This window comes from Rhopalosiphum padi, chromosome 3, assembly GCF_020882245.1.
Source record: "Rhopalosiphum padi isolate XX-2018 chromosome 3, ASM2088224v1, whole genome shotgun sequence".
In the NCBI taxonomy this organism is placed as follows: Eukaryota; Metazoa; Arthropoda; class Insecta; order Hemiptera; family Aphididae; genus Rhopalosiphum; species Rhopalosiphum padi.
Window position 1 is genome coordinate 64474739 of NC_083599.1, and position 27838 is coordinate 64502576.

General features: G+C 26.9%; 1 protein-coding gene across 1 annotated transcript; it reads right to left on the bottom strand.

The window, feature by feature from the left end:
• On the bottom strand, window positions 1–26350 carry LOC132927521 (cytokine receptor-like). Its single transcript, XM_060992064.1, has 13 exons — window positions 26017–26350; window positions 16136–16310; window positions 15115–15552; window positions 13452–13590; window positions 13163–13335; window positions 12862–13019; window positions 12558–12789; window positions 11522–11699; window positions 10826–10974; window positions 10573–10739; window positions 9921–10089; window positions 9623–9778; window positions 1–1714 (listed from the first exon to the last, which is right to left on the bottom strand). The coding sequence occupies exons 2-13, from the start codon at window positions 16284–16286 to the stop codon at window positions 1533–1535; spliced, it is 2292 nt and encodes a 763-aa protein (XP_060848047.1). The 5' UTR covers window positions 16287–16310; window positions 26017–26350; the 3' UTR covers window positions 1–1532.
• Between the last annotated feature and the right edge of the window lie 1488 nt (window positions 26351–27838).

Sequence of the window (27838 nt, forward strand, 5' to 3'; positions counted from 1 at the left end):
CAGGAATTGTAGATACTTGTATATTTTAATACTTTTTAAAATAATTTTCAAGAAATGTAGAACTATAAAAATTAACTTGAGATTGATCAATGATTAAAAATACAATATGTTAATTTGTAAAAAAAATTGTTTAGTTATTTAAAAGTGGCGCAAATTACATTTTGAACACAAAATGGTGCAGATTATATAATGTAATTTTATTTAGTTTTATGTGGCGCAAATTACATAAATATTTTTTCTCTAGGTGGTTTTTGGCATAAATTACATACGCTCCCAGTTGTGGGTCATATAACAGTTGCGGTCACTGTTATCAATGGCGTAGCCAAAGGGGGGGGGGCTAAAGGGGCTAAAGCCCCCCCATTAGCTGTATTTTTTTATATTGTTTTGAAATATTTAAATTTAAGTTAATTAAATAGTAAATAATATGTTAACGGCAAATCAACGTTAATATGTTATTATCAGTATTTTTGTTTTGTTGTTGATTTTATTTTTAATAACTCAAGTTAAAAGTATTTAGCTCCCCCCCCCTATACAAAATGCTGGCTACGTCTCTGGGTAATATCTAAGTTGTGGCCACAGTAAATACTGAGCTTTTAGAGTGATAATAAAATGAGTTAAACTATTTTGTATTAAAATTATATATTATTAGTAGTAATAAGTATGATATTATAATGAGTACCCAAAAAATTAAATTTGAAGCCCACAGTTTTTAAGTAGTCCAATCTGGAAATGTTTTTTTCTATGTATAATTTTCATGTTTGAAATATGCATTTATCTAACATGCTATTGGAGTTACGTTAGAGTTATCAAATACCCCTTGTTATAAGTTTATACTGTATATAGTATATATCAACGGTTCCCAACCTTTTTAGTTATGTGAATCACCAATTTTGTAAAAAATCTTTGAAGCCCACTAAATGAATAATAACATATAATATATATATATATATATACGTATTTATATAATATTATTCGGTATATAACACAAATATATAATTATATTATTTTAAATGTATACTAATATTGTCAATATTATAATATGATCCACGGCCCATAGGTTGGGAACCGCCGGTACATATACTATAAATGTAGTTATCTTAAATGACTATCGCCGTAGTTTGTTACGATAAAATACAGTACGATAATTATAATACTAAACTTCAACTGAAGTCTATCAATATTGTTTTTTAAATATAAAAATATTAAAAATATTTAAGAGACATTTATTTATTTTTGCGCTTTTATCCAACTATTGAAGTACAAAAGCGCAAAAAGAATTTCACTAAGACCAACAATTGAATGACCGCAATCAGTAAGTAACGTTTTTATTGAGTGACTATACAATTAATAGGTAACCTTTTGTTGGTTAACCGCAACTATAGTATACATAATTTTTTATTTTTACCGCAACTAGTAAACACCGGTAAATAATAATAATAATAATACTAATAATAGGATTCTGACAAACAGTAGATGTAATAGTGAAAAAAATTATAATAATATATTTGTACTTCATTACTTTTGTAATATTTTCATTTTAATATTGATCCACGTAATGTTTTGATGGTTATATCAAAATTTAAAGTTTGGTCGTTATCCGTAACAATCGCAATGACTACTAAATATTCCGTGTAGGGTTTTAAATTTGAAACTAATATAGAACCTTTGCAATCATCGGGATGAAATTCATTCACTGTTTTCATTACCATGGGTTCTGAAACGAATAAGAAAAATTTCAATTACAATAGTCACAAGGAAAATAAAATAACACATGACAAAAAAAATAAATATATTACTCTCGATAGAAATTTTAAGGTTTATAAACACGTATTATATACAATTTATTATGTTGAGTGTTTATATTATTATGTATTAGTATGTTTTAAACTGAAAAGTTTTCTTAAAAAAATACTAATGCTTTCGCAGAGTGCAGAAACCCTTGTCAAGTTTTAATTTATTGATTGACTTAAATTTGTTTTTTAATTTATACCTATACTCATATACAGTCGTATATATATATAATTATGAGTATTATATATTTTGACTATTTTTCTAATAAATAATATTCAGTACTGTGATTTTTCTCGTTGTTGTATTTTTCAAACTAAGACTGAATATTAATTATAATACTTTTTTATACACATATTCCCGTATTAATCATAATAATAATTTTTTTTTTTTTGTTAATTTAAACGGACTAAAAGCCCAATGTTAAAATAATATGTGTAATAATAATAAAATTAAATTAAGAAACAGTAGAATAGAATAACAAGTAAAAAAGAAAATATCTAAGATGATATGATATATCTAATAATATAATTATAAAATAAGTTAAAATTCGGGAATCATTAGCTAATCTAGCGGATCTATTTAGTGGAACATTTATGGTATAGTTAGTTTTAAGCAAATTAGTATAAATAGTATAAGTAGAACAAGTTTGTCATCGGGGGAAATTCTTTTATAAAATTAAGCAATTCCAGACAGTATATGTAGTCATTGACCAATCTGAATAAGAATTTCAAATCACATATGTTTCTTTGAACAACAAGGCTGTTCGTATTTAGTGAGTAATAACGGCTTATATTGTGAATGCGGTTGGCGCAGGTCGCAGAGTACTAAATTTGTAGGATAATGAAAGGAAACGATTTTGGATAGCTTCAAGGCATTATATATTATGAAGATTAGTAGAAGGCTACCAGACTATAGAATTATATTCAAGAGTAGAGCGTATTAATGAGAAACATAAAATTTTTTAGTTAAGGGGCCTCGCTACGGTTATTATTAAAGGGACATAATTTAGGCAATTCATAATCTCGTCTTAGCCGCCCGAGATCTATGTTAGTTGTAAATGATTATTAGTGTAAGTGAAATGTAAGCGGGTATCGGCTGGAGTCTCCGACGGTTGCCACTCTCGTACGCGCATGCACATGTCAATAACTCGATAATAATAAAAATGCACTATACGAATTTTACGACAACTTACTTATTGATTTGACAAAATTAAAGTTAGTTAACGTTGTCTGATCTTAATTCTGAAAAAATATTTAAATTCAGCAGAAAAATGTCTGTAGATCGTACGAAACATACTTGTTTTAATTTTAATTTTAAATTTAATATTATGATTTGAAAAAATTCATAATTTCAAGTTTTTATAACCATTTCGTTAGAATATAAGATTTAATTTTTACAAAGTATTCCGTACGATCTATAGACAATTTTTTTCAGAATCAAAATCGGACATCTTAAACTAACTTTAATTTTGTCAAAACTTTACGTCTTTTGAGCTCAAATTGACGGCAGTAGCGAGGCCCCTTAATAACGTTTGAAAAATCCTTATCCTAGTAATAATAAAAGAATAACTTCCAACTTATAATTAGTTTATTTCAATTATATTACCAATGATCGTTTAGATTATTTAGGTATTAATACGTACGCACTACTGTATTAAAATTTATCTTATATATAAAATTATTCAGCCACAGTGTTTGTTATCGAATCCTTCCGTAACGGCTTGACCTATTTTCATGAAATTTTGGTGTATATTTGGTAGGTCTGAAAATAAGTCATAGGCTATGTTTTAAACCCCTAGGTGTTAAGGGTGGCTCTCCCCAAATATTTTTAATACTTAACTTGTAAATTGGCGGTGGCCTGTAGGTTTCCAGCTACATGCAACCTGACTTTTTTGTCCGTCAAATTATGCGTTGTAGCTCATAACCGCACACTTTTATACCTTAATCCCGCATACTTTCCCCAGATCAACCCGTTCAATACCGCACACATTGATTTATATTAATAACGTATACATTTATCTAAAATAACATTATCGTATAGTACCGCACACAAGTTAATCATATTTAATCAAGATCGAAAAATTATAAAATAAAACTTTCGGGATTGTACAGAAAAATCAGTTCTATTCCATAATATTAAAAAAAAATTACAATGATAAAAATTCACAATCTGGATTGTGGTTAAAACTTTTTTGGGGTTGCCTTATTTACCATCACATTTGATTCCTAAGGTGTTTGTCGTGATTATGGCTACTTGTCCAGATGAAAAACTATTTTATGATTTTGTTGTTTAATTTTTGACTGGCAATCAAATGCGTGCGGTTTTGAACTATCGAACTTTTAAATTTCCCTTTTTAACAATAGAATAAATGTGTGCAGTATTGAACGGTGTAAAATGTGCGGTTATAACGACCGCCGATGTGTTTGATATCGGCTCGGCGCGCGGCGTGTAGATATGAATAATTGTCCCGAGAAGTTTATCGATAAAAATAATCTTACGCACGCGCGTACACCAACACTAAGTATACCGAATTTTCGTATCAATAACTTTTAAATAAAATACATGCCATTGACATAATACAACAGAACAGTGCAATAATATTGTGTCTGTGTCATTACGTTCGTTTTTTTTTTGTATCGTTTATTTGTGTTTTTTATTTGTATACGGTTTTTTAGTTAATCTCATAAAAAAACTCAATACGTGTCACGACCTCCCTCCAACGGACGGAAATTGTATCAAAATAATATTATAAACAAATGGATGTTAATAGAAAAATTATAATAATATGAAAAAGAAGTCAAGGATACAAAATAAGCTAAATACAATTCAAAATATGACATGAAAAACATTTGAGTACCTGCATTCACCATTTATTAGTTATCAACTATGTTGTCAATATATATTGTATTCAAATTTGAAATCTTCTCTAAGTTCTAGCACTAATGACTAATCGTAATTTATGAATTAATATTATATATTCATAACATATTTAGCAAAATACGTTTTTTAATTTTAATCATAAAATAACATAAAATAAAATAAGTATAGATACGGTTTATTTCAGCGATATAATATGAACACTGAACAGTAACAGTATTTTACACAAATGCGTTTTGTACGGGCAACGAAGTGCACGGGTACAGCTAGTATGCATACACATAATATATTGTATTATTATAAATGTTACAAGAAAACATGAAATTTATGTAGGTAGGTAGTAAGTGTAAGAAAATCAACATATTTTATTAAATATTCTTGGGATGTAAAACAAAGTAGGTATATTAATTCATGCTATAGCTATTTTATAAAATGGTATCTAAGTCCGATGTTGTAAAAGATATTAAAGTAAAGTAATCTATCATTTTTTAATAAAAGTATCTATACTGGCTAAGCATGATACCAATTTTTCGTTTGATGTACTTACTGAATCTGGTTCATATCGTATAGTTCGTTGCCTAGCGTGTACAAACTTTTCTAATTTTATTTATAAGTTATAACATTTTTTATCCTAATATCGTAACACGTAGATTGTATAGAAACTAAAGTTATTCCAAAAATTTTAATGTTTATTTAATGACTATCAATTTGACACGACAAAAATGCTGTTTGTGATTTTTTATTGAAAAACGTTGTCATTAAAAATAAATTATTATTTTCATTTGCTAACCAGGTTACCCTCATTATTGTTTTCTCGCGTTATAATATTACTTTTGGGTGTGGAATAATATCAATATATTCTCATTGCATATATACAAATATCGGTAAATAGTAGACATTTTATAGGATAGATTTTAATTAACACAGCAATTAAATAAACGAATTTACTAGGTCTGATATGTTTGCCCGACAATACTTTTACCCGACATAACTTTTACCTTACACTACATTAGCCCGACACTACATTTGTCATATACAATAATTTAAAAAAAACCAAAATCAGACGAATATTTTATCATGGATAATATCGTTTTATGTGAAAAAGTAACATGAATAAAACGTATTAGTGCAATTATAAATGACAGGGGAAATCGATCAAATTTCTAATTTCTAAGGGGAATCGCTCATAACATCAAATTGTAATTTGTAAGTAGTATTATTCCACGTATGTAATATTTTCTCACGAAATAAAAAAAATTATTGGCTCTTGCTTTTGTACCTATTAATAACGTTATTCTACATTTTAAGATATGGATGAGCAAATAAATAGTAGATACTACGAATAACAATAAATACTTAAAAGCAATAGCACATAACTTAGTTTAAATAATATAGTTAATAATTATAATAAGTATGTATAATACTTCTTGACGAAAAACATAACCTTTTAATTTTTTTTAATTAATTTTTTTGTATTTTATAAACATTAATAATAATTATATTGTATTAATATCTATGTAACTTTTATAAAAAGGTTTAAATTTTGAATTAATATTTATACGGGATATTTTTACCGGAATATTTTGACGTGTCACTATAATATATATTTACAACACAACTTTATATGTCATAGAAATGTATTATTATAAGTTGTATAATTTTGAATGTAAAATTAATTTGTAAATAACATAGTATAATATAATATTTTGTTAAAATTTTGAATAATTTTTGACACAAATTTATTCATAATTTAATTTGATATTGTCGAGCAAGTGTAGTATCGGGCAAATGTATTGTCGGGCAATTGAATGTCGGGAAAATATACTGATCCCGAATTTACTTTGTAGTGATTAGGTACTTAAAGATATGAGGATTAACAACTCGGTATAATATTTTGAGAACACGACGACTGCGTTAACTGACGACTGTCTATACTCTATACCAGGGGCGGCAAAACGTTCGATCGCAAACGATTTCAAAGTCGATCGTGTTAGAATTTATTTTTAGGCTACGTACACGAAAATTAATCATTGTGGTTAGGTTTTTTATGGAAGTCGATCCTCTTCGAGAAGTATATTTTTAGTAGATCGCGGCCAAAAAAAGTTTGGCCACCCCTGCTCTATACAGTAATAATTCGTAAACACGTTTTATACTCTAAGCCTTAGAGAATAAGGCTTGGATTTACAATGGTGTTATTTTACTTTTAAAAACATTAATTTTAGGAGTAAAATTCAATTTTGAGGGATAATATAGTATATTATATTTGTAATTTTACAGCATGCGTTTATCGGGGTAATTGTGGGTGATGGTCTGCACAAAAACCGTTATTTTACCGTATTCACATTACTTACAACTAAATCACTCGGTCTTTGTTCGGAAATTAGTTGATCATACAAATATATTTATCGCGTAGGTACACAACATTATCACACATTTATACAAGCATTTGCTTGTTGCACAATTAATATTGACCACTTTATTTAAACTGTTCATACTTTTTAGCCATTTCGCATAAGAACTAACATGTTTAATTCAAGTTAGGTATATGAAATAACGCGATTTGGTAAAATATTACTTTTTTTTTTTATTTATATCTATTATTTTTATTTGACGGGAAAATGTGTGGTAATGCAATTAATATATATGTATAATATATATATATGTATAATATATATATATGAGCGATAAATTTCCGGACAGAATTTGATTTTCCCATACGGTAGAATAAAAAACGAAGCAATAAATTGAACGAAGCGTTTCCCGTTAACCGTAGTGAAAATGAAAACATGCTGTAAAGGAACGATAGGTAATAATAAGTGCATACATTATATACTAGAGAATTTACTTTCTTGCACAAATGTATTATTTGTTCATGTATTTATTTCGTGACCCTCCATACATTATGGGTACAACGAAAAGACGCGTACAATATAACAAGATTTTTGTTTAAAAATCTTTCTGAAAAAGTATAACTTACTGCGCTTTTCAATTTTTAATTGCTTTACTTACCACTGAATTTTTTAAATTATAATGCTTATTAATATAAATTAGTTACTTATTTAAATTAAGCAATATTTTTTAACGTGTAATATTAATAAGTTAATTTTTTTATAATAACATTAGAAAGCTCATGCATTATTAACGGAACTCTGATTGGAGTTAATAGCATTCCTTGTAGCTCAATGTATACCACCAATTATGTAAACCTCCATTCCATTTTCCCAATTACAAAATTGACTTGTAACTAAGGTTTGGAAATGGTATTTGCATGTTTTCTTTTTTTTGTAATGGTCGTCGAATATTCTAGGTAAGGTGTAAATCAATTTCGTTAGTCAATAATTAAAGTAGAACGTAGATAAGTACAATATTTATTTTTGTATAGGTATTATTGTATTTTTAATTATAATTTAGTAAAAAAATATTTGAAACAAATATTACGTTCGTAATATTTCAAAATTGTTAGCATACTAATTAATTTCTATTTCTTTACATTTTAATGTTTTTATGAACAAACAATTGGCGGTCATCATGTTTTCTAAACTATTATCGGCAAAGACGAATAATTTTGCATGGGAGTAGGTACTTAAAGATATAATGACGCATTAACGACTTAATATATCTTAAGTACACGCCGGTGGCCGGTTACATTAATGAGCGTATTTCTATGCATAAAAACAAGTAAATAGTAATTGCCATGCGCTAAAAAAAAATTCTTACCAGTACATTCAGTGCAATAATACATTTCAATGGTAAAATAAATTATGAAAAAATTATTGAAAGTAAAAGGAAAAAAATTTGAATTACTATTTTTTTTTTTAATACCGATTAGTGATTAATCAAAATACTATTTTGGACAATTATATTTATTGAATTGCTTCAATGATTCAACAATCATCAATTATTGTTCAATTTTAATTATATACGAATAAGTACTTATAACGTTTCCAAATTTATATTATTTCAACTAATACTTAATAATTTATATATGTGTGTAGTGTGTACTTGCAATTCTTTGCTCTAGTATTTTTATATGTGTTATGCATTTTTTCCAGAAAGAACATGTATATTAATAATACATTAATAAATAAGCATATTTGCATGCATATTTTTTTTTAAGGATTTTTAATAAACTCTACAATAATAACTAATAAAGGTCGGTTGTTCCATTTTTCTTTCCATATTTATTTTAATTTTAAACTATATTTGTATACATCACTAATTTATACCGAATTAATATTAGACAGGTACGTATATTAAGTACCTAATTTAAATAAAATAAATAAACATGTCATAAATACTAAGTATACAATATTAAATTATAGTTTATGAAATAAAAAATTACAATTATTATCATAGAGAAATACATACATTAAGATACGATGATATACTCGTAATAATCGTTCGCAAAAAATATTGACATTTGATATATAAAATTAAAAATTAAGACAATTATCACGTAGTGAAAACACATTTAAAAATGCGTTTAAATTATTTATAAAAAATATGAATGCCATTCATGCTTAATAGTAATAACCAATAGGTAAATATCTCAAACTGTATATTTTTTAATACAAAGGTATTAAAGGTAATATTATGATACTATAATATTAAATTAAATCTGATTAAAATGTAATGAACGTTTATTAATATTATTGTAAAACATAATATCTTTCCCAAAAAAATCTAATAGACTCCGCCCGATTGTGATACCACTGATATATTAAAATAAATTTCATAGCCAGAGCAGAAAAATGTATCGTAAAAAAAAAAGTATTATTGATGAGGTTAGGTTAGGGATTATTTAATTTAATTGTGAAGGATTTAATAAGTAGACCCCATTTCATGCACAGTGCGGTATTAATATTCGAAGTGAATAAAATTAAGTGCCATAACCGAATGCTTTAGGGTTAGGTTAATATTATGTCCCCATTACAATTTTTAAAAAATGTCTTACCTTTGCAAAGGGGATTTTTTATGGAAATTATGGGACAGTGAAATACGTGATATCCAATAATTAAACCAGTCTTGTCGTCACAGTAGACTTTCCAGCTCAAGCCCGCAAATGTCGGACCAATCACACTAACCCAAACGTTCTTTACATTGTCATCGACTAATCAATCATAAATCGATTTACACAATAAAATAAATGTCGATAATATAAAAAAAAAAGTATACAAAAAAATTGTTGTTATTGGATTATGACGGGAAGGCTCTTTTGTTAAAACATATCATGCAGTTAAATAGTTACGTACATGATTCCCACACCATTCCGCTACTACTAGCTTTAAGGTTATCTAAACCATTTCTCGAAGGATTTTCACTGTTTGCGCTAATTGAAAAAATATATTTTTCCATGTTGTCGAACACAGTAGTATTGTAGCGAGATACTGAAATCGGTACGTGCATCCAATTCATATAACCCTGATAGAAACAAACATTTTTAAAAAATCAGTCAGTATCAAAAATTTTGAATAGTAATAATAATTATTATTGTCAGTGTTGCTGACAATGATATTGATAATCGATTTAATACATAAGGTACTGCTTATATCGTAGTATAATATGTAGGTATTATATTTTATTAAAACAAATTAATTAATTACCTACATTATTATATTTCATATTTCTACTTTCAGTAATTATCATAATTATTAAATTTGTATTAATAAATATTAACGAATATAAAATTAATAATTACACATTTAGCAAATTGTATAATAAAATAAAAAGTTCTAAAGTTTTTTTTCCAATTTATCACGTGTGTCGATATTAATTCTGTAACAGGTAGCGCCTTCGATATTCGATAGGTACGATGCCATTAAAGCAAAAACGACATCGGTATTAATACTACTGCGCAACACTGTAATTTTTTATGTATTTCATACAATAGATAAATTCACTTACATTACACTGTTGTGGATGGACAATGTCTTTTTCGCACCAAAATAGAGTATAATAATCTAGTGGATTAGGAGTGGACGATTTCTGAACATCGGCACCTTTCCAGGATAGTTCGAAAATCCCTTGTTTGTCAAATACACTTTTCTTTAACGATGTTGGTTTATCGAGTGCTATAGATAGTAAAGTTAAGAGAAAAAAAGTATAGGTAAAATATACAAACTAATTTAAAATAAACCATATATATATATATACTTACTGTCTGATTCGCTAGGTACATAAACCTTTGAACATTCTGTAGAAAAACCTTCTTTATTGTATGATACTACTATAAACTCGTATCCGATGCTGGTGCTGAGGCAATTGAACTTGGCGTAATTCTTGTACGTTTCGTCGCTACGACGAGTGCTGTGTTGATAAATATAAAAGTACAAATAAGTGAGAATGATTTAAAGCCAGTGATTAATTAAGATAATATTTTATTAAATTAGTTTAAATATGTATAATAGTAAGCAACTGGTTAAAAGTCGAAAACATAATAATTATGCTTTGGCTTTTAGTTTTGACTAAAAATATTTTGTACAATCTAAGATTTACAAATACCTAAAAGATAGTAAAAACTGATTGATCCATTACAGAAAACTAATATGATTTTTACTAATAATATAAATTTAAAACTAAGTTGTATATTAAAAAACATATACATACATATTATATAATAATAATATATGTATTTTGTGTTTTTGTTTGAAAATTACCTATACATCATTCATCAAATTGTTGATATTCATATTCATAATTTAGCTCTAAAATCACATTACAAAAGCCGTAATATAGCTTATGTTCTTAAAAATGCTTTTAACGAATTTTTTAATGAACATTTTAATTAATTATTTAAATTGCCTATACATAACCCCTTAACAAAGTCGATGTGAAATGTACAAACGGTACTTACATGGTTTGTTCATCTTCCGTCTTGTAAACATAATAAGCAATATACTCAAACGATTCGCCACATTTTTCATTATCTTCTATAGTTTGCCAATAAACTAACACGTCCCTTTTGGATTTGTCTGATGGCGAAGGAACACATTGAAAGCTTCCTATGTCAGTTTGCGGTGGTCTTTTGGGAACTATAAAATACATTTCTATCGTTAAACAACGCAATCGAAGAAAAATATTATCTAATTATTTATACGCGATTGTGTACAATAGATTACTCGATGTTCGATTAATTGATTTCAGATTATTAGTTGTCGATATTGGAGACTATACAGTATAATATCACAAAAGTCCCGTATCACCCTTAATATCTCCATAGAAAATCAATATATTTAAACGCGTTTTTTTTATAGTACTATTTCTGATTGAATAACATAAAATTCATTTTTTTTTTTAAATTCAAAAATTGTCAAAAAAATTTTTTATGCATTTAAGAATTTTAAGTTTTTAAGATACTTAGCCATTTTGTTGAACACATTTTTTAAAACAGTTCAAAAAAAAATATATATATTAAAATTCAATAAAAATTGACCAAGTTAGTAACTTGATAGGTTCACTTCAATATAATTAAAATACTTAAAAATAGGTAACCAGTTTCGCTGTTCAGCAAACGATAAGACACGGCTATTTTTATTTCTATTCAAATCAAAACTTTAATTAGGTATGTAAAAGTGTTGTCATGCTGAAATAAATATTTTTTTTTATTATAAAATTATTCAAAAACATAACTTGCTTTAACTTGGTCAATTTTTATTGAATTTTAATATTTTTTTTTCGAACTGTTTTAAAAAATGTGTTCAAAAAAATGGCTAAGTATCTTAAAAACTTAAAGTTCTTAAATGCATAAAAAATTTTTTTGACAATTTTTGAATTTTTAAAAAAAAAAATTGAATTTTATGCCATTCAATCAGAATTTCCATACTTAGTACAGGTTAGGTTAGGTTATAGGTCATCGTAAACGCAAAAATAAATTGTTATTATAAACTTACTCGTGGGCTTGGTGTTGACGGTGATGTAACCGGGAGCAGACCACTTATCGTCGCCGCCAGCGAGCGCCGTCCGAAGGGATATGCGAAAATCGTAACGCGCAAACGGATATTTCAAGCCGGTGACGTCGTAGTAATGATGGTCTCCGTCGTGTTCCACACAGTCCGTGTTTTGCGCCGAATCGGTTTCGTGAGATGTCGATTGTGGGTTGCATTTGTCATTGACGATTATAGTCTATGCGGGGAAAAATGTACGTCAAACCACAATGTCAATTTTATCCGCGTGTACCTACGTTTGATCACTTACGTGCCACTGTTCGGGATTGGAATCCCATTGCGATTTGTATTGAATCTTGTAAACTATTCCGTGCGAATAAAACGACATTGTACCGATCGACCACGTAAGCTTGACACTCGATTCCGTTTGGTCAATCGCTGCGATTTTTGTGGGTCTCGCGGGAATAACTGAATATTAAAAAAAAAAAAAAAAACAATAATAATTATAAGAAAAATAATAAATAGTAGTAGAATTGTTACGCGTGTGCTTGTAATATATAATACATTTTTTTTAAAAATTCAAACAGATATAAAATATAATATGTGATTACTGTTGGCGTAGTGGTGAAAACGAATTGGCATTGACGATTTTCCCAGCGCATTTTCGCCAGTTATCGTGAAATAATAATATTCGTACGATTGCCTGTATAGCGGTGTAGTAGAAAAATCCCAATAGCAAGAATTATCTCGGACATCCGAATCCGCAGGACAAGCTGTGAAACTTCTGGAAATAAAAATAAATGTTTATAATATGTTATAAATAAAAACACGTACAATGAAAAAAAGTATAAATAATAAATAATAAATATTATGTTATCGTAAATAACGCATATGAATCACCTGCTAAAAGCACGGCCGGCCAATCTGAAGTACACCTTATAAGCGGTTTTTATCGGATTCTCCGGTTTGGTCCAATTACACGATAAACTTTCCCAGTTGTTAGAGGTGCAAGCGAAATTTGTAACGTTGAGTGGTTTATCTAAACAAAGACGATTTATTTAAAAACAGTAATCACTAATACAACTAAATACTTTACACAATTTATTAATATAATCTATCGGTATCTTATAAAAACGTATGCCATACATTTGTATAAATTATAGATAACGATCATGAAATACTGTATTTTTCTTTTAATAACGTAATAATTATTAATATTATTATTAGGTATATTATTTAATATAACTGTATGCGTATTAGTCACTAACGTTGAAAATATTTTTTTATAAATTAATAAAAAATGTTTAAAAATATCTTATTATTTTTTAAATAATTGACTTGAAATAATTTAATACTGCACGGTTTAAAGTTGTCTCCTATTTGATAAATCATCTGAAATCATTTCGACAACATTTCAATTATCACGTAGATAATTTCATAATAATTTATTTATTTTAAGTTATCGTGTGTTTTTTTTTATGTTTCGATCGAGAATCAAAATTAATAATTTAAATCCAAACGCAAACTGTATGATATTCTTATATTATTATATCAAAATAAATAATTAATGAAAAATACTGCGATTGAACGACTTAGAAAATCTTTGAGATTTAAACAATTGGGCACGATACGATTGCACGTGGTACTTATTGGTGGTATCTTTTTAGGCGTACGATTGCGTGCGCTATATTATTTTTACTTTTAAACAACGTTGCCAAATATTTAGATTTATGGTAAATCCGTTTACCATTTCCAAAATAAAAATAAAACTAAAATCGAAGGAAGAATTACAAAAAAATTTAAAATTTGAACATTGAACACAAACATTATTTAAATAATAAAACACCAAAAAATGTACTTAAGTATTTGGCCACAGTTAGAAATAGGCATCGGGGTTTTAAAATTTAATTTAACTATTATATTAAATGTAATTTTTCCACTTTTTTGAATTATTAACTTTTTTTATTTCGTGTTACTTACGTAAATTCAACGAAATATTTTTAACGATATTTTTTTTTAAATAATAATTTATATTTTCTTTTATGGCGGCATGATAACATTCTTTTAATATTATATCATTCTTAGTTTCTGAATAAATATATTTGTATCTGTATTTAAATATTAAAAATAATTATGACATAACTTAATTTTTGTTTAATAAAAAATTTGACAACGTCGCACCCAAGTTCACGCGCAATCGTACGCCTTTGAACAGTTAAAATCATGTTCTTTGTTATTCTGGCACTGCGCGCAATCGTATTATTATACCTAAAAAGGTGAAACGCGCGCAATTGTACTCCGCCGGAACAATTACACAGATTACCTAACACTAGTGCATGCGATATTTTATATTTTATAATCATATTTTGTTTTAATAAAATTTCAAAATCCCGCGACGAACGGGCGGGTTTTTTTTTTATAATGGTTCTAAGCTACCATTATTATCGCTATCATGCCCTGTACATCAACTGTTCAAAAACGAATAGTGATTCAAGTATTATCCGCAAAGAAAATAATATTATTTACATCTATATAGGTTATAGAATTGGATAGTTGTACTTACATCCGACATTAACATTGTTAAGGCACACCCCGATGTCTGTGTCGACTGATTCGTTTGGACGGTATCCGACCGTGTTCATAATGCTATTCCGTAGAGCCATATTGATTGATGAAATATCAGCCGCCTTAGATAGTTTAATGCCGTGGTTGTTTTTATCCAAACATACCATGCATGTATAGACATCGGAACTCGCCGAGAGATTTGACACGCGCAATTGGGCCGCCGTCGAGTTGATGATCGATACATATTGTTTGGCGACGCGTTCGTCGTTCTTATAGAACATGATTTTCTGGCTTAGTAGTTTTGATTTGCTATCGTCGGCAGTTTCATCACTAAGTATTTTCTGCAGTAGTTCGTGATTAGGATTTAAATTGCATGTGATTTCCAACGGAGTACCACTGTTGTATTCGATATTAACGTCACCACTCGGAGTAGTTCCTACAGTTACAAACAAATAATAATAATAATAATAATGTTTGATTTGTATCGCGTCCCGTTTCAAGATTCTACAGATTGTGAAACAGAAATTTGGACGTAAAACAAATTCATTTTTAGAAACCAATGTACAAGACATTAATTACTGAAACGGGAGGAAATATTCTTATTTTTTGAATTATATACAAAAAATAATTAACTATACTTAAACTATTTTCGAAATCAATAGTTTAATCAATTAACAACTAATTTAAATTGAGGTATTAAAATTATATTTAAAAATAGTTTTTGGTCTACCTACAATTTTTGGGTTTCATCTATGATTTATTATATATTTTATAATAATAAATTGCAAGCCGACGCGTTAATAAATTGCTATTTTTATTGTTGTTTATATCTTCGAAAAGATAATGAACTCATCTGAACAGGTCCACGTGAGTCCCATCACAATAGATATTTTAATTTTTCGTCAACTTACTTATTAAGTACACGTATTTGATATATAATTAGTTAATTTTTGAAAGATTTCAATTTACCATACGACTAGTTTAATGTTTAGTTGTTAAGAGCGATCAGTACTACTTACCTCCTGGTGAATATATGCCAGGTCCACAGGTTATCGATGAATTTGAAAAATCAAGTGATATTAGTATTATCGATAACAATATCAACCATTTCTGTCCCGCTATCAACAAATTGTTTGGGAAAGTTCCAACTTTATACTGTCGACGTATCATGGTTATGCCTTCTCTGCTGATAACCTGTAACAAAATATAAAAACTATTGAGTTTCTGAAATAAATTATATAAGATGTTTTCATGATTTAAGAATTAAATAGTGAAAATATTCTGAATTAACTATTTTACTAATCATACATACTGTCTAGTTAAATGTACGACGAAAGCTAATAAGCTAGACATAGAAAAACGTTCGATAAGTGTAATTCCAAACGACTTAATAATTATTTACACTTTGTAATTACATTATTTACACAAAATGTATCGAAATAAAAAAAATAAACCAGGGAACTCGCTTTGCTGTATTAAAGGTTTCAAATGTTTCTTGTTATTCTGTATTAACTGTAGTGCTGTAAATTGTATAATGGACGTGTCAAACTTGAATTCAAATAATTCAATGACAAATTGTTGTAGCTACACGAAAAATGATTCTAAGCAGAGGCGGTGTGACTATTAATAAAGATATTATTTAATAATCAATTTATAAAAAAAAAAAATAATTTAAGCATATAGTTCCAATAGCCATTCATAATTATTGATCCCGAAAATTTGTCGATGTCGTGTCTCAAAAATCAAGAAAATTGATATTAATTGATTATTATTTTAAATTGACATACATTTATAAATTACAATTTAAAACAATTAAAATTTAATCATTTTTAAAATTTGAGACATAATAAAAATAATATTTATAAAAAGATTTTAATTTATATTTTATTGTTGTTGTAGTGTGGGGAGGGGGTTACGACACCCAAAATAAATTTAACAATCATTTGTTTATCTATTTGATTAAAAAATTCTATTCGTATTAACTATAAATTATAATATCGTCTATTGATTCCACCCAGTTTTAAAATTAATATAATGTGTTAATATTCTATGTTTAAAATTATAAACTTTATTAGTGTTGGTTGTTGGTTATTATTGCATAATGTAAATAAACACACTAATTATATTCTTAGTTTTTTTGTATAAATAAAATTGGTATTCGGCCAAAAAAACAAATTCAAAATATCGAATATTTAACGAAGATGAATTACGGTGAAAGAATAAGTTTATGAATATATCGAATGTTTGGGCCTTGGAAAAAAAACTATAAATGATAATATTACTAAAATTATATATTTTCTTGTATAATCAGATATCAGTTAATCACAGTAATGAGTAATAAACGTCTAGACTCGTGACAAATAATGTTCATTATTGCTTTTATCGTAAATAGTGAATACGTTACACACTAGTACACCACACTATAAAATATCATGTAAACACTAAATAGTTATGTACGACGTTCGATGATGTGACAATCGAGTGTATTGTGTACTATCCTATTTATATTATTTTTATTTTAAATTTGATTTTTGTGTAAAAAACATAAAAACTGTACAAAAAGTGTATATAATATCACTAAATCTTACAATGCTAATAACAACCTAAATCAAGGGTTTCCAGTCTATTGCCTGTGAAAATATTTCGCGTGAATATTTTTCTAAACATTGTTTAGTACTATAAACAGTATAAACACACTATAACTGAATATTACAAAGTAAAAATACATCAAGTCTATAAATCCTAATAAAAACCACGAATGCGATACAAAAAAAAAATGATATTTTATAAAAGGACAATCAAAAAACAATATTGCTTTGAATTTGAGTGCTTTACATTTTATATTTTAATTAAATAGTAGGTAATAATATCATACGTTAATACATTTAGTAAAGTATCAGTGTAAAACGTATGATTGTATAAATTTAAGATTTGGTGCAATGACTGCGAGTCCATATAATTTTGTTGCTAACCTTTTTTTCGTTCATTTTAATTAAGTACTATATAAAATATATAATATTATATCTTATTATCTATTTTTATAGTATTAAGATAATGCAGACTATTGTGCTTTTATAGTCTTTTAATAAAATATCAGTAGTTTATAGCATTTTAATAATTATGACCCTTATTAGAATTTGTATTTTGTATTATTCAATGTTTGTGTATTAAAGAACTACAGGTCTATAGAGTGGTATCTTGAGGAAGTTCACAGTTCAACTTTGAAATTCTACGATGTGTATATTTTTCGTACAAGACAAATTAAATGTATTTAATACGAATATTTACATTATTTGTTTACGAACAAACATTTTTCCACATAAATTATGTATGCAAAAGGTTTAGAAAAATCTGGCTTATAACTAATGGATATTAACAGTCCTCCCTAAGAATTTAAGTTATACATGTAAGTTACACATTTTATACCGAATATTGTTAAAACAAAAAAAACACACTCATTTATTTCTATCAAAATTAAATATTATAAAATTCTTAAGTATTATCATTGTTGTAATTCTCAATAGATTATTAAAAATAAGAAATAAATTAAAAATTATAATTGTTTTTCTGCATAAAATTTTTATTTTTAACGTGGTAGGTACATCCCTGTATCAAAGATTAGGCACGACTAAAATAGTAGTAGGTAACTATGAACAATAATATATGTGATAGTGTCAACCACCAGCCTATAATCATAAATGTTATTGTTTATTATTTAATGTAATTCAAATTGTTACTCCGGTTTTAAAATCTGGACGTTTCGGTAAATTACTCCGAATGTATTGATTTGGTTGATTTTGGTTGAAAATGTTTTGAATGTCATAATATTTCTAAGTAGTGAGACAATTTTCAACTTTGAGAGTGGTTTTTGGTAGGAGTTAGTATTTTGGGAAATAAAAATAAAAGTTATTTTTAAAATAATTAGAAATAACTAACAAACACAGCGGAAAAGTAGGAATATTTACCAAAAAATAATATACAGTTTTCGACAGATTCATTTTTTTTATTGTAGCTTATTCAAAAATGAATAACACTTTAAAATTTAAATACTTGAACTTTTTAATAAATATTAATATTATTTTAAAGATATAATTTTCAAAATATGTTGATTCTTATTGAGCTATTTTACTATTTATAAACATTTATAATGTTCAACGTTTTTTTTTAGTTTTTACTCGATTTATATTGTAAAATGTTTGTCAAAAAGCGTTTGAAAAAGAGTCACCCGCCCAAGTATTAGATACTAGCCCCATTTTGTTTATCTTTTTTCGAAGTGGATTCTTACTACAGGCGTTGGTAACAATTTATCGTTAGCGCGGCATTATTATTAAGTATGTATTGTATACTGTTACTATATAATCGAACATTGTATTCCTTTACAATATATACTCAATGGTACCAAACAAAAAGATCAGAATCCGTTTACTGAATACATCCCAAAAAGAGATGCATATATAGTTTAAAATAATTGATGAATAGATTGTAATACGTATTTTATAGTTTTTAAATAACAATGAAAGACCTATCGATTCAATAACAATTTACACATTTTTCAATTTTTGATTAATTGTCGTTACATAAACATTAAATATCGCCTATATTTGATTATTAAAATTTGAAAGTAATTATTATTTTTTATTATTTATATCACTTGCATATTGCAGAGATGTAGAGTGTGTGGCTGTAGTTGTTTGACTATTCAAGCTTTATTTAAAAAATAATTCACATCCCCTAAAATTTACCAATTCACGATGTCGTTATGTATATGTTTGTAAATACCCACGTAAAATGTTTAAACATCATAATATTATGTATTAAATTTTAAAATAATTATTATAATCGGTATAACATGATAATTAAAAATTAAATTAAATTAAATGTGTATTGAGTATTTTGATTTAAATTTACAGAAAGTCGTTATTTTTCTATAACAATGTCGTGATGTCGAAAATCTTCAATATAAATTATCGTGATTAGTGTTAAATACTGTTTAAAAAATGCATACATATATATATTCATAATACGTATAATATGTATATTATATAGTTGCGAAATGACAAAATATAATTTCATATTGTATAATTATTAGTATACCACCTTAATAGGTACAACTGAATATTTCCAACACATAACATACATTAGTAACCTATAATTTATTAAAAAAAAAAAAAAAAAAATTAAATAGGTACCTATGTAATAAGTAATAGTATATATTAAGTAGATTCCGAATTGACTTAAGATTTAATTGATGTATATTTATTTAAAATTTAAAAACCAATCCTTAAGAGAACTTCACACCCATTCGTCTATGTCTTATTAAGGCCGTTCTTAAATGTCCGGTTAAGTGTCCGTTAACGTTAACCGGTGGAATTCCGCCGGTTAATGGGCATTGCAAGAACAGCACTAAATCATAAAATCCCAAAATCTACATCCATTCGAACTATGTTCGCTTAAATATTGTATTGAATCGATCTATTGACAAAAAAATAAATTGTATTTGAATAGTTTTTGACATTTCTAATTCTAAAGTGACCTTTACAGTTTACACCATGCGATTATCACCACGTTCCATGTAAAGTGTAAACTGTGTGTACATGTTAACAATAAGTCCATAATATACCAATTAATAATTAGTTTAAAATATTCAACTACTTCGCGGTGTTATGTGGTTATTATAATACTGAAAATATTTTACATAAACAATTTATTTAAATTACGCGAAAGAAAACTAAAGAAAAACTACTCGGTGGTTTCATTCTGCATCCACCACTACCAGGATTGCATGAAATGGTCAAGTTAGATATCGCGCCGGTGAAAACATTAATCGCGGGTGTCAAAAAAATATTATCGTTTTTCTAAGTTGGTTACTTACTATAATAATATTAATAATTAATAATAATTATCATCGCAATAGTAGCTAGTATTTATAATCGTTGAGTATGCATTTTGTTTACCAAAATATGTAAAAATATGCAAAACAATTTTTTTTTTAATATTAGTTAATATTATTACACGCTATTATAAAATTATATATTTTTTTTAATTTTAAAATGTGAACTACCGGCGATTTGATCGAAGATTCATATTGGCTGAAATTCCTTTCCATATCACACGATGTTGTTGGACCATAATATTTAAATGACGAGATTCGTTCGAGATTTAAAGTAATATTAACATTTTTTCTTTCGTTTTATATTCACTGTTTATAATGCTACACATTTTTAGAAGTGTTTTGAATCCCTTATTCTTCGTATGTATTAAGTCCATTTTAGTTTATTTAGGTAGTATATTTATGATAATTCCACAAATAACCCAATAATTATAGACGTTCATTAAATAAATACCATTTAAAACTAACAAGATTTACAAAAATGTATACACATACAATAAATATGTTCAAAATGTGCAAAAATATGAAAAAAAATTGTTCTATTAAATTAAGAATAAGCCAAATCGTGGAAAAATCTGACAACTAATCAATTTGGACTTAAGGAAAAAAACACGGAAATGCATAGAAATCCTAGCTCTAGTAATAATCATGTTTTTTAAGAAAAAATTATTACTTTGATTTTAAATTAACATGAATCAGAGAATATAATATTGAGAAAAATATATCTGTAAGTGAATTAAAATTAAACAAGTTCTGGAAAACGAATTGAGTTCAAAACAAAAATATTATACCTATATACTATTACTAGACTCAAATAACCGCTGTTATGCAAATTAAAAACCAAAAGCTATTCTTTTTTTGAGAAAATTATAGTAATTATAGAAATTATAGTAGGTAGTGGACTTAGGTACAATATTATTTAAGATAATAAAATATTACTTTTAATACTTATTTACAAATGTAATATTAATTTAAATTATTTTCATAGTTTTTCTGAAACTTTTAGTAAATGATTTCATGTTGAATACAAAACAACACAAAATTAAATACTTCTATAATATATTATATACGCGTTTGTTACTTTACATGACCTTTATCTGTGGAAAATATTTTAATATTCGTCAGTTGAATTTTATATTGATGTATAAATAAAAAAACAAAGCAATATTTGGTTTTGGGTGTTATCTTTTCCATGTAAAAAGTTCAAAAACATTACCTATTTTTCAAATTAAATTCTGTAATCAAGAATATTTAAAATAAGTTATTGTAGTATTATTGTTTAATTTATTTTGAATTATTATTATTTAAATAGGCTATTTAATTAATGTCATAATGATAATATTGTATGAATTAATTTACAGTTAATTTAAATTATGAAATTATAAAATAGGTAAATAACAAATAAATAAATTGGTATTATTAATTAATAATAAAACAAAAATGCACTTAACTGTAATAATGTCCTAAAAAAAATGACCAATTATTTTTAAATTTTTCATTTTATTTATTTAAAAAAATGTAATGGATATGCCGGCGATAGTTTTGAGAGTTGACTGGTGAAAAACATCACTTTTGAGGGTGAATTACTTATTTTAAGCTTACCAAAACTTTTAGTTAAATTTTTGTTGAATTATACGTTTGTTTGAGTATCAGATGCATAAAGCAGATCATAATCACACTATTGATATTGACGCTATCGACGTATAAAAATCATAAATAAAAAAATCGATACATTTGTCATCATTATAAATGGTCGGAAAAAAAGTTTCTCATTATCGATAACTGGTAATTTAATTATAAAATTTTGATTAAAAAAATGCATGTTATTGTGTACAAATAATGTGCACTAAAAATTAATAAAATTACCTGAAAAAAAAATGCAGAATAAAAGTTAAAGTTTTCAGTTTTCTGATGACGTATGAAACTGATTTTGTACTTCAAACTTTGTGAAACTTCTTTGAACTACTCAAAAATCCTAATCATGATACTGACTTACTCTATTACAAAATACGTCCTAAGTAGACAACACCTACTAAGCAGCAGCAGGATGACTTTTTTATATTACTTAGTTAATTTTTGAATAAATATGAATAATATGATAATACATAACGATAACATATTAATATATATCTTAATAAGACATAATTAATATTAACTCGATTATTTTTAGTATAGATTTAAAATTTTAATAACTCTAAGTGGTGTAAACAATCGTTATTAAATATTACTAAGATATTAAATTGTTATTTCACAGCTTCAAACAGTTCAAACACTATTCGTATATTTAATTCAAAGTCACTAACGGCTCGTGTTATAAATCATAATATGTTTAGTAAGAAAACGAATGACTCAGTTGGTGAGTTAAATTATGAACTTTACGGGGACCATCCTGTTAACGAACCTATTACATTTGAATAAAAATATTTACATCTTGAAATGTAAGTATTTTTAATTTGTTTTGTACTATAAATATACGATAAGGAATTTGTAAGTGAATAACAAAAATATGTTTTCTTAAAGTATATTAAAGTTTCCTAGGAGTGATTGTCAGGCGAAACAAAAACATACATATTTTTACTAGTTTATTGTATTGTTAGTTATATTAATTAAAACAATATCAGAACAGTGAATTGTTATTTTTACAAGTTATGACGTAGGTACCAACTATGTATATTGTTTACAGCACAAAAAGCTAACAGGATACAGTGACCGACTATATTATGAACTCTCGTCTCGTTTCACTAACCCCGGTACGGGGTACTGATGTATAATTATTATTTTAACTAAATTAAAATAATAATATCAAATGTTTATTATAATTATAAACCATGCATGGAATTTGGAAGAATGATTCTGCGTTGATTTTGATTTACCGTAAGAATTTAAGAACAATTTAAACGTTTGATTTAACGTTTTTAATCTACCAATACAAGTGAAAAGAATAATTAGCGATTATATAGATATTGAAAATTTATTCAATTTAATTGTAAATATAAATAGTACCTAAGTACATTATATTATGTAATATTTCAATATCCATATCCATATGTGATATGCACAGGCCAAGAGGTTACTCAAGAAGGTCTCTACGCCCTACGGTTATTCATTTTTGAATTACAACACAACACCGAACCCGCAGAGTCTTGCACGAATATTTTCAAAAGCAGGGGCGAAATGTATTCCTCTCTAATCCTCTCTAATCCCCAAATTCCAACAATATACGATTTATTAGCAAAAAACTACACTAAAAGTTGATGATTGATGAACTCGTACTGTTCAAAAAGGCGATGGCTAGCGTGCAAAAAAAAAAAAAACACCAACCATTGTAAAACCAATAATACATTCATCGTCTCGGTCTGCAGAATCTAAAATAATCCTGTTAAAAAATCTCCAAAAGACGTATTATAATACAGTGAAATGTTATCGGAGCTATTAAAAAGGTATATGAGGTAGGTATTAGTGATTTGTTAAGCATACGTGAACGTTACGCGTATAGTAATAGAAGTCCGCAAGCATAACAATAAAAAAATCTCTTTGGATATAAGGAACCTGCAATATATATATATGGCAGGTACCCCGCGGAGACGTGAGCACAAAACGTTAATGTGTGTGGATTGTAAACTTTAAACACACATACACGCATATATATATAATATACGTATACATTATATTATATAGACATCGGTAACGTATTATACAGGAATTCGGAAATAAGTCGCATAAATACGTTATTATTTTCGAAATTCTATTGCCGGGATAAAAAAAAAAAAAGGTTCATTCGGTGTTGCAACAATAAGCAGTGTGTTAGCATATGTATATAAACATTTGTCCAGCCGATTTTTTTTTTATACGAGTGTACAAAAGCAAATAGTAAACGAATAATAAAACAAATTATAAATTTATACAAATATAACACTATATGTTAGACTGCTGTAGGTCATATAAATCTCTCTGTCATCTGACTTCTCGGCCGACACAAAGCAGGCATAATGCAACGCCGAAATAACAATACATTTTGACAAAAACCGATATCGAATGCAACGCTGACGTAAAACATTTTTTTAGTAAAATAAACGAAATTAACAGTTTAACCAGTACCGTATACCAATTTTGTTAAACGCCACACAGTCCAATAAGCGTTTTTGAAAAAAAAAGTGTATTTACAATACACGAACTGTGGAACGGTCAAATTGATTATAGTTTTTCTGCCATTGTTTCGGGACAATTTATTTTCCGGAATAAGTGATAAACTAATGACCACATAATATAATTATTATTACAGTGCTAAAACCGTACAAAATAAATTCTTGTTTATCTTATACATATATATATATATACGTTGTTGATTATAAAATTAATGTAATTAAATACTTTTGGACCAAAAGTGTTGTTAAAATGTTAATAAAAACAAAATATTTAAAAATAATTTTAGCTAGCTACTACAATATTAATATGTACGTATTCTATAGTTTAATTTATTATAAACAATATTAATAGTCATAAAATAATATGTACGTGCCTATATTTTACACGAGCTAAATAAAAATAAATAAAATAATAAAGGCAATTTAATTGCTATTATTTATATTTATATTAAAGGCATTTACTTTACTATAAGTAATACAATAGGTTGAAGACATTTTTGCCAAAAACTATGCTTTAAAAATGTCATTATGTGTTATTTAAAAATAATGTACGTTAAAAATTACCTACGAGTAATAATTTAAATACAACAAAATAATTAAAATCATTATTTTTCACTTAAATATCTAATTCCGTACAAGTTTGAACTTTTTTTCACCCTTCCCCTAAGTTGAATATCAAAGCATTTTTATTGCCCCAAAAGATTATAACAGAAACAAAAATAGAAAAATATAAATATCGTAAAATCAATATATTCTCGCTCCGCCCTCAGAATCGAATGTAAAACGGGAAATGAATAGTTGATATATACACAACCGAAATTTAATAGAAATTATAATAATTTGAATTGCAATTACACTTACGTACCTCGATAGTTATGTTTTGTCACAGGCCGTCTCGTACAGTGGTTGTCGACTGATATTTTTTTCGCAGTACAATTTTTTACTGCAAAAGCCAATACCTCGCGACCGTGGTGGTCGTGTGGTTAGAACTGCGATTTAAATCACAAATATTAATAAACGTACAATAACATTCGCCGACGAAATAAAATAATTATAATATACTATATTACTGTTACACTTATAGAATTAAAATTAAATTAAACAACCGAAAAAAAACGAAAATTCTGACTACAATGTAGGCTCGAGACGCGTTAAAACCATAAGACTAACCACGAGAACCAAACAACGGTCTGGAAAGACTGAACAAACGCAACTGTCCGGATGGTGGACCGAAGGTAGCCGTTGGGCGCACCAAAAAAAAAAAAAAAACTGCCGTGCTAAGGGAAGTGGAAGGGGATCGTTGTTATTGGTCGATCCTTTAAAATCTCTAAACAATATATATATTGTAAACACACGATTTCGGGATATCTTTTCGATTCGACATGGGTATAATATTACATGTTGCGCCCTTGAAAGAAACTTTTGTGTTTACAAATCGAATATCATCGTAATTCTTTTAGAGGTATGCAATGCATTTTCACTTAATTTTTTGTTATGTTACACATATTTTCGTAACTTTAATACGATTATACCGGATTACTTGCTCAGTTGTTCCATAACGTAATTTTTCCTCCTGCTGATTTCCTCCTATCCTATACATATATATAATCACTATTCTTTAGTGTTTGTTATTGTTCAATATAATACCTACTTGCTGACGTTGGTTGGTACATCCATATTTGTTTTCTCCGTCTTACATACTCGTAAGCCATCGCCGGGGTTCAAGACTTGTTGGCATTAAAATCCCTTAGAAATCTATAGTAAATTATGTATTATATTTATTCGTACAAGCGTAAAATAAAAATAATCAAAAAAAAAATGTACAAAAATAATAAAGAATTATTTAATAAAAACGTTAAAATAATGCTAGATGTTTACATTATAATTAAAATTAAATGTTTTCGTACATTTTCAAACATATAAGCGAGTTTTAAACTAAGATCGACTTATATATATTATACGGACATAATCACCCCTTACACAGAATGCTTCGTAATCTGAATAATCTTAATTTTGATTTTAATAAGTAATTATATAATATAATTGTTATAAATATGTTGTATCATAGTTTTATATTACTAAATTACGGTATTACCATTTAGTTTATATTATGTTGTGTTTTTTCCATATGTTCTAATTTTGTGTGTATTTGTATTATTATATTACTGTTATATCTATTAATTTTAAACTTTATCTGTTAATTTAAAATTGCCGTTTGGCGTTTATATATTATAAATAAATATATACTATAGCCAAAAATGATATTTACACAAATTGATCAATAACGGTATACTTACATAAAATGTATTAAATAATAATTACCAGTAATATAAAGTATTTACTAATAATATACTAAGGACTGTGGATCCTTTTAAACAGTGATCATTTTTAATATATATTTTTTAAAATATTTAAACATTGGATTTTGATTACGATTTCTGGATTTTATTTTAACATTGTTTGACATTTTTAATTTGAAAATTTTAAGTGATTGTCCTAACGGAATAAATTGTTTTTGTAACTGTTCAATAGTTAATACTTCGAAATTGGCTGGTTTAATATAAATCAAGTTACATTTTCATTTCGACCATGATAATATAGTTTGTTCTGTATTGATTTATAATAATTTTAAAATTTGAAGAAGAAAAATACATATATTTAAACATTCATGAATAACATATAATTTT

Excerpts from the sequence above, each read along its gene's own strand:
- LOC132927521 (XM_060992064.1), bottom strand. The coding sequence starts at position 16,286 with ATGATACGTCGACAGTATAAAGTTGGAACTTTCCCAAACAATTTGTTG. Across the intron at positions 13,336-13,451 it reads GCCGGCCGTGCTTTTAGCAG|AAGTTTCACAGCTTGTCCTG; the intron begins GTGATTCATATG and ends TTTTATTTCCAG. Across the intron at positions 11,700-12,557 it reads CGTCAACACCAAGCCCACGA|TTCCCAAAAGACCACCGCAA; the intron begins GTAAGTTTATAA and ends TGTATTTTATAG.